Below are 9,595 nucleotides of genomic sequence, written 5' to 3'. Positions count from 1 at the left end.
AGATTAGAGGTGCTCCAATCACGAGAGGTACTTTACTAATGTTCCGTAAAAATTTGATTAACCCTCGAGTATTACGACATTCGAGGATGAATGTTTGTGAAGGGGGGGAGATGTTACACCTCGTAGTTTTGTACGTGAAATCTATTAGGCATTAGTTGTCTAAGTGTAGACATGGAGCACTTCCTAGGATATGGGAGATTGTATGCACCTATCTCATGGTTACGTCGGTTTAAGTTCATATCATGAGCTATGGAATACTTTAGGACCAAGCAAATCAAAGAAAATAAGTTTGTTAAAAAATTGAAAGAAAAAAAAGTTGGCGAGAATCAAGGATAGAATTTTGGGTCAACTTTGGAGGTATATCTTCATGCATATTAGGAGTTTTAAGGTGTTTCAAAATTCTAAAATGAATTTCATCGAGTCTAGTTTCCAACGCAACAACCCGCTTATCGATAGGACATCGGAGTAGAGAATTATGGACATTACAATTTAGGTGACGGAGCGAAACGACATGCTCTGATCTTGCTCTGATGCGCCGACTTTGAGCCACTATAAAAAGGTTAAAAACCCCATTTTTTTCCATCAAAAATTTCCAGAAAATTCAGCAAGCAAGACTCTCTTATATCACATAAAAGGTGAGGATTTTGAGTCAATTTCCAGTTACGGCGTATTAATCAAGGTCCTCACAACGTGTAGTCTCGTTTATAATTTCATTCTGTGTTGGAGTCGGCTTGGAAACAAAGTAACTATTAAAGATCTTGGTACTCTAGTAAAGATAAGGTATGAATTATTGAATCTCTCTCTTTATTAACATTGATTTAGGAATATTTACGAGAATAAAATTTATAGTTTGTTGTGTTGATGTTATTAGCTTATGGGTTGAGGTTTGAAGAGAGTTTGGATGAAAATATACATATTTATCTTGTAGAATATCGAGGATGTTCTTGTTGATATTGTTGGTATTGTTTGGGAGTTGTTTTGGTATTTCGAGGAAGTAGATGATATAGGGGAGATGCTGCCCAAATTTTCGTAACCCAAATTAGTCTTCCATAATTAGTGCTTATAAGTTGATGGAAATATGATGAAAGTATGATTAAGGTATATTTCTCGATATATAGGCTCGGGTGAAGGGCAAGCATCGGTGTAAGGAATTCTTTAAGTGGTGGCTTGACGGATAAGGTATGTAAGGTGTTCGTTTCCCTCTTTCTTTGGCACGAATCCAACTAGAATATAAACACGAGCGTTCCATAACAAATCCACTCCATTCCCATATTTTGTATTTCAAATCTTAATGTCTTGTTATTTTATTGATTCTTAAAATTTTATTTTACTTATCATCATCGATTACTTCTTTGGACTCGATACGAATTCCATAAGCTATTCGGAGGCTACCGACCTTATGTCACTCCGAAAGGCAAAGGTCAGATCATTGACTTCTCATACATGGTATATACATATAAATAAATGTATTTCACTATTTTACTACACCGTGCCGCGCTATAGTCGGCCGGGCATGGCGCGTAAATGCGCACACCACTGCAGTGGGCATGTTATGATATTGCCCCGGACGCGAGCTAATGATAACACCGAGCCATAATGGCCGGGCATGATTTTACACATATAACACCGAGCCTTATGGCCGGACATGGATAATATCTGTTACGTGTATATATATATATATTCCATATGTTCAGTTTTCTTTTGCCCTTATTAATGTTACATTATATCTTAATTATGTTGCTACTCTCCTGCCTTACATACTCAGTACTTTTATCCGTCTTTGATGTCCCGTTACACGAGACGAGCGCATTTTTTGTCGCAAGCTGCGACGAGTTATCGAGGAGCAACCGATGAGATTTTCCAGCTTTGGCGGTGTTAGCAAGTGCCACTACTCCGGGCTTGCTATCTTTTGGTACTTTTCTATTAGTATAGTGTATGTTCATATGTATACTCTTAGAGGCTCATGGACATAGTGGGATATGTAAATATTATGTATGGCCTTGTCGGCCTTGTTTTAGGTTCTTGATATTTTTCTGATAGCCTTGCCGGCTTTATGATATACGTTATGTTGTGGCGACCTTGTCGGTCCGCATATGTATATATATATTGAATTATCGGAGATTTCTATGTTGGGCCTTTTCTGCGTGCAGGTGTTCTCTGAGTTATGGTATGTGATATTCTAAGTATCTATTAAGTTAGGTGGTTTTCGACCTACGGGTCGGAGCTCGTCATACTCCTCATTAGGGGTGTGACAAGAATAAGAAGATGTAAAAGAACTTGAAAGTTTTCAAGAAGCAGCGCAAAATTTATTGTGGACTAGAGCAATGGAGGAAGAGATTGCTGCATTAGAACTTAATCAGACTTAGGAACTTGTCCAAAGCCAAAAGATGTGAAGCCATATCATGCAGATGGGTTTATAAAATAAAGATCCGCACAGATGGGTCAATTGAGAGACATAAAGCTCAATTAGTAGCTCGAGCATTCACTCAAGAATATGGTCTCGATTATGATGAAACTTTCAGTCCAGTAGCAAAGTTTACAACTATGCGAGTCTTACTTGCACTTGCTGCAAGCAAAGATTGGAGTTTGTGGCAGATGGATGTTAAGAATGCGTTTCTACATGGGTAGCTAGATCGCGACATTTACATGGCTCAACCAATGGGTTTCCAGAATCAAAAACATCACAGTATGTTTGTAAGCTAAGGAAGACGCTCTATGGATTGAAGCAATCACCAAGGGCCTGGTATGGTAAAATTGCAGAATTTTTAGCTCAAAGTGGTTATTTTATTATATTTGTAGATTCAAGTTTGTTTGTCAAAGTCGATGGAGGGAAGATATCTATTGTGCTAGTATATGTCGACGATTTGATTGTAACTGGCGATAATGAAGAAGAAATTCTCCAAACAAAGGAGAATTTATCTGTCTGATTTCATATGAAAGAACTTGGACAACTCAATCATTTTCTTGGTCTAGAGATTGATCGTACTCAAGGAGGAATTTTTCTCCATCAGCAAAAATATTCCAGAGATTTGTTGAATAAGTTTGGAATGCTGGAGTGCAAGCCAATTGCAACACCAATTGAACCAAATTCTAAGATGCGTACGCATGGAGGAAAAGATTTAGAAGATGTGATGATGTATCGGCAATTGGTAGGTAGTCTGATTTATTTAACTCAGACTCGGCCTGATATTTCTTTTGCAGTTCATGTAATGAGTCGCTATTTGCACAATCCAAAGAAGCATCATATGGAGGCTGTTCGGCAAATACTAAGATCTATAAAAAGCACAATTGAGTATGGTCTTTTGTATAAGAAAGGTGAAGAATGCAAGTTAGTCGACTCTTTGTGACTGCGACATGCGGGAGACCATGATACTCGTCGTTCAACTAGGGGCTTTGTCTTTAAGCTTGGAGATGGAGCAATTTCTTGGTGTAGCAGAGGCGACCAACAGATGTCGTTGTCAACAACGAGAAGCGGAGTATCGGGCGGCGACGATTGCGGCTCAAGAAAGTACATGGCTTATGCAGATGATGAAGGATTTACAGACAACCGGTTAGCTATGCGGTTCCTTTTACCTTTGTGATAAGCGATCGGCAATTTGTTTGGTGAAAATCCGGTTTTCCATGCAAGAATGAAGCACGTGGAGATACATTACCATTTTATCGGGGAAAAAGTATTGCAAGGAGAGATTGGTTTTAGAGCATATAAAAAACGGATCATCAAATTGCAGATCTACGTTCACAAAAGGTTTGAGTGTCGACAAGTTTGAAAGTTTCTCTCGGCGGCTAGGCATGGTTAAGGCGGGAGCGATGTCGAGAGGGTTGTTAAAGTCGTACAACATCGGTCTTATTCTAATTTGACTAAGAGCTGCTAACATCGGTCCTATTCTAATTTCACCGAGTGCTTGTAGCTATTTTTTAGCTTAAGTTGTTATTTTGTTGCGAGGTATTATTTCCTAGTTTCTAGAGTAGTAGATATCTCTTCCTAAAGTTTAGGGGAATTTGTTTAGTTAGTGATTTAGTGGGATTATGAGTCCGATAAATCTGTAAGCCTATATAAGGCCAGTAAGAGTATTGAATAAAGTATCCAGCCACTTTTCTCGGCAAATATTTTCACGTTTCTTCTTTGTTCCCATTATTTTTCGTTAAATTATTGAGCTATCTATTGAATTGAGTTCTACAGTAATTTTATCTAATGACTTAAAAATCAATTAATCGGACAATGTGTTTACTCAAAATTTGAAAAAGAAAAAGGTGTTTTCATTTGCTTGTATGTAGATGATATGTTGATCTTTAGGACCGACATAGAACAGGTCAAGACCACCAAAAGATTTCTATCTGTTCAGTTTTCCATGAAAGACATGGGAGAAGCAGATGTCATTCTTGGTATAAGAATTATTAGGAATGGTGTCGTTTTTCCTTCGCGCAATCTCATTATATTGAGAAAGTGTTAAGAAATTCAATCATTTTGATTGTAAACCTATTTCTACACCTTATGATCCATGTTTTAAATTGGAAAGAAACGGCGGAAGGGTAATTGCTCAACTTGAATATCCTAAGTTTATCAAGAACTTGATGTATGCTATGACTAAGGTGGGACCCGACAATGCGCATACAGTGGGTAAGTTGAGTAGATATACTTGCAATCCGAGTGCGCATCATTGGCATGCTATAAGAAGAGTACTAAAGTGTCTCAAGAAAATGCTAGATCACGGCATGTAGTACAGTGGTGATCCCGCTATACTAGAAGGGTATTCATATGCAAGTTGGATAACTGATCAAGAGAATTATTCCTCAACAAATGGAGGGGTATACCTGTTTGTTGGGGGTGCGATATCTGGGGATCTAAGAAGCAAATGTATCTTATAGATTCAACTATGGCTGCAGTATTTGTTGCCTTGTTTTACACCCCGTATCTTAGAACTAAGGTTAGACTCATATCATTAGAGTTTTAGTGGAAAAACTGAAGGTTTGAACGTTTTGCGAAAATGGTTGATAGGCCTACTTCGGGCAGCCATAACTCCTTGATTAGTTGGGAATTTTGGAAAGTACCCTTAATGAAAATTGTATTACATAGAAATACCTTTCTAATGATATAAGGACTAGGCCAATAAGAGATAGGAGCAAGGAGATATGATCGTCTCAATATGGCTAATAGTAAGGCGCTTAAAATTCTATAGAATCGGCTAAGTTTTCGATACATACGCCTTCCGGTCACATTTTGTGAAAATCCGTTGAGAATTTGAGGAAACTTGAAACATGAAAGTTATAGCTCATTGAAATATCTTTCCAATGGTATATTATGAATCTTGAACAGAGCTATGTAAAAGAAGTTATGCCCATTTTATTGAACATTGTGTAGAACCAACACAGGTCGCTTGTGAGGACGCGTGCGATGGCCCCGCATCGCGGGCCGATAGCACAAAAACACCCTCTCTGAATACTGACCTGCAGGGGGTCGTGTGCTGCATGTGCATCACGGGCCCATCGCGTATAAGGACGGGTTTCGAGTCAAAAGTCGGGATTTTGCGTTTCAAGTTATATTTAAGCTTGGGGTTTATTTCCCTAATACCCCTAGTCACAAAAAATCACCCTAAAGTCAGAGGGAACAATTTCCAAGCCTCAAGAACCCTCCAAGGTAGTTTTATCACGATTCTAGGTTGAAAGCAAGTCCCTAATCTCTTTCTAACTTGAGTAAACCTTTCTAATCGATAGAGTTGTGAGTGGAACATTATTGTTGGGCATGGAAACCCTGGAACTCGAATTCAAGAGGATCGAATGTCAAAAAGGTAATGCTTCTACACTCTAATCATTCATAATAGTGAATTGATGAGTTCTTGGGAGAATAGTAAATGGGTTTAGTAAAGAGAATTACATGAACTATAGTAGGGTTTTGGGTTATTGACTTGAGATTGCTATAATTATATGGGTGATGGAGAATGATGTTAATTACGCCTAATTGAAATTGTAGAATCACCTAGAAGTAATAGAATGGGAATTGGGTGAAGAAACACCATTAATGGAGATTGTGGAGCTTTATGCCCACCAAGTGTTTGATAAAATGCTTAGATGACCAAAGCATAGCAATTATTGCTAATATAGAATCCCTTTGACCTGTATTGATATAGATTAAAGTTGGAAAGGTTGACGAACATTGTATTATGCTCAAAGGCTGGAATTAAGGTATGTGAGGCTAACTATCTACGTTAGGGAATATTCATGATTCTCCCTACGCCTCATTCTTCATACTTGTCGATAATTTGACTCGGAATACGGTTTAGCCCAAGTTTCATGATATGTCGTAGAACTGTTATCTTCTAGGGTTGTAGTTACAGAATTCGTTCATGGTTTTCAATTTGAATATCATGAACTCAACACGAAATCTTTATTGACTTATGCATTGTTACCACATGAGTCTCGATCCTAGAAACGATCAAGGTTTTCGATTCGATTCGTATGTCTATTACAGTTCAATATTGTTCATTGTTGTTATGGTCTCAGTCTTTATTAATTAACCATAATTGAACATATGTGATTTTGCCCAAGGGAACAGTCTTATGTATACGTATACATGGCCGAGGCCATTGACTAATGCACTACTAGGCCGAGGTGTCACGACCCACCTAGTGGCCCATGACGGGCACCCGGAGCTGACCACCGAGCACCACGTATCATACTACTACTGTCTTAATCTGCTCACACATCCATTCCATAAAACATGTACTCATATATACATAAGCGCTTACGGCAACAAAAGAATAATATACATAATTTACATCAAGGGGCACATGACCACTACTACCCACGTACAAGTATCTACGAGCCACTAACCGGAATGCGGAATCATAAAGATAGGACAAGACCCCACCGTGCCCGAGTATATACACAAAAGAATATATCAGGAATAGCACCTCCGGTCTGTGGAAGTGCTCTGGTGCAAGCTGGTCTGGCTCTTAGGAAGTTAGGTCGTCTCTCTGTCTACTTGTAGGCATGAGCACAGCATCCAAAAGAAAAAGGATGTCAGTACGAACAATGTACTGAGTATGTAAGGCATGTGTCATGAAATAACAAGGGAAAAAGAAGATAAAGTAAAGATAAGAAGGTAACCAGTGACTGCTTGCCTCTTACGGCAGAGTCATGCATGTATACTCGAAAAATATCATATCATGTATTGCTGCGGAACGTGCAACCCGATCCATATATCATCATCTATCAATATATTTTGTCGCAGAACGAACGGCCCGATCCATTACCCATATAGCCCGCGTCCGAGCATCCCGCGTCCGGGATGATATCATAAGATACCAGCTGATCAGGTGGCTATGCGACTATAGCGCCTCACCTTTCCCCATATCCCTTATATACATATACATATCGTATATATACATATACATATCATATATACATATACATATCATATATAAATATAATATACATAGCATGCATGAGAGCCCAACTAAAAGTGCGCTCTCTCGGAGTGACGTAGGGTCGTAAACCTCCGAGTACATTATGGCATCATTATCACAGTTAGGTCTCACCTTGAATGATCCCTTACAAGAACTGGAGCCATATGTTATATAGCTCACTCTGACATAAGCTGAGCCCATATGCTTTATAGCTCACTCAGTCACGTCATGAAATCATTTAGAAACTTAGGCTTGAAAATCTCGAGGATTGGAGTCATCGTGAGATTCTTTAGAGACTATAACCTTCTGACGTTTCTAGGAGTAAGAAGATTATGGACAAAACATAGGAATCATGCCTTGAAAGAAAAAGGGGATAGCCTTACATACCTTTGTCGTTTAATTATATAGCTTGCTCGCTTTCCCTTAATGCACACGTTCTACCTTCAAGAGGATTTATATCGACATTAGCTAAGTAATTATAAGAGCGCGCTTACTAAAGCTAGGGAAAATTGGGCAGCATTTCTTTCGCTTATACGACTTCCTCCACATTCCAAATCAACTCCCAACGTGCATAACAACAATCACAGTATTATGAACAACAATCGTCATTCGTCTATATTATTCACATTTCACGATTTCCCCTCAATTCTCCAAAATCATGATCATAGTTCACTATCATATTTCTTCGCATATACCACTCATTCCATGTTCTACATACCATTTATAATCTATTTAAGATCATAACATACCCATACCCATGATTCATTCTAACTACTTCTCAACAAGAGCACTATTCTTGCATTTATGACCCACTCTCTATATTCTTCTGTAATCCAAGTGTTTTAACCCTTCAATACTTCAAACGACATGAAAAGATCATAAAACTTACCTTAAATGTTGTAGAAATAAGCCTTGGTGGACAACACTTCTTACACCAAACCCTCAACTCACTTTCTCTTGAAATTTCTTATCTTAGATGACTTTAATGTGTTCCCAATCTTGATTCTTGTTGGTTTGATGAAGTTAAGCATCAATTTTCCTGAATTCTTGTGGATGAAGTGTATGGAATATTCTAGAGGTCTTGAGAGAGATGAAGAGGTGTGTGGAATGAAATAAATGAAGTGGGAACACTCTTATATAATTAGAACTTGTTCAGCCCGTCGGAACTTCCACGAACATTTTCACGGTCCGTGGATCTGGTCGTGGTTCATGACCAGCCAGCCACCATCTCTGCTGGCAGTTCCACGGACCCTTCCACGGTCCGTGAAACATTCCATGGTCTGTGGAACATGGTCGTGAAACCCGCGCGCTTTCACGCTCTTGTTCCGTCGTCTCGTTTGATCTCCAATCCTTATGGAACCTTCTTAACACTTGTTTATCACTTCATTAGCAATCTAAGGGACGTTATAACTCTTCTCCAAAACATTATTAAAACATCATTAACTCGATACTCGTAATTTTGCCCAACACACGCACAACTTATAACTCGCTTTCCTTAACAACTTTCTTGCCTTAACCCGAACTCCTTTGGAAATCTTAATTAGGACTCTAAAGACTATTTCTTACTTGTCCAAACCTCGCGTACGTCATGGCCTTCGTTAGTCTATTCACTGTACGCTAAGGGAAAATTTTCGAGGAGTAACATTCTCCCCCCCTTAAGAACATTCGTCCTCGAATGTTAAATTCTCGAAAGTCCTACAAAAATTTTGCCAGAGTTTTCCCTGTAATCTGGCACTACCATCCTGTCACAAAGAACCCAAAATAACATCACCACATAGGGCTACAACATCAACAAGAAGAATTATGGCCACACACGACCCAAAAGTAATAAAGAAAAACATTTCATACATGGGAGCATTGAGGTCTCACCCTGAGTCTCCTCTGGGGTGAAAATAAATGCGAATATTTACCCTTCATAGCTTCTTCTGCCTCCCAAGTCATCTCCTCTCTGTTATCATTTCTTCATAAAACTTTAACTGAGGCGACCTCTTTGTTTCTAAGCTTCCGCACTTGTCTATCTAGTATGGTAACAGGTACCTCTTTATAAGCCAATTTTTCAGTGACTTGAATGTCGCTTGCGGGCACTATTTTGGTCGGATCTCCAACACACTTACGAAGTATCGATACATGGAAGGGCGGATGGACCGAGTTCGCTAGGGTAAGTCCAACTCATAAGCTACTTGGCCCACTCT

At 38.9% G+C, this 9,595-nt stretch overlaps 1 protein-coding gene across 1 annotated transcript; it reads left to right on the top strand.

Annotated features, from left to right (window-relative positions):
- The first annotated feature begins 2,933 nt into the window (after positions 1-2,933).
- On the top strand, positions 2,934-3,347 carry LOC132043855 (uncharacterized mitochondrial protein AtMg00810-like). The gene has a single exon (XM_059434315.1). It carries the CDS (start codon positions 2,934-2,936, stop codon positions 3,345-3,347), a length of 414 nt encoding a protein of 137 aa, XP_059290298.1.
- The last annotated feature ends 6,248 nt before the right edge of the window (positions 3,348-9,595 follow it).

The sequence above is a fragment of the Lycium ferocissimum genome, unplaced genomic scaffold, assembly GCF_029784015.1.
Source record: "Lycium ferocissimum isolate CSIRO_LF1 unplaced genomic scaffold, AGI_CSIRO_Lferr_CH_V1 ctg2926, whole genome shotgun sequence".
Lineage (NCBI taxonomy): Eukaryota > Viridiplantae > Streptophyta > Magnoliopsida > Solanales > Solanaceae > Lycium > Lycium ferocissimum.
Note: the sequence above shows the minus strand (reverse complement) of the source record. Positions and strands in the feature narration are given on the sequence as shown.

Excerpts from the sequence above, each read along its gene's own strand:
- LOC132043855 (XM_059434315.1), top strand. The coding sequence starts at position 2,934 with ATGAAAGAACTTGGACAACTCAATCATTTTCTTGGTCTAGAGATTGAT.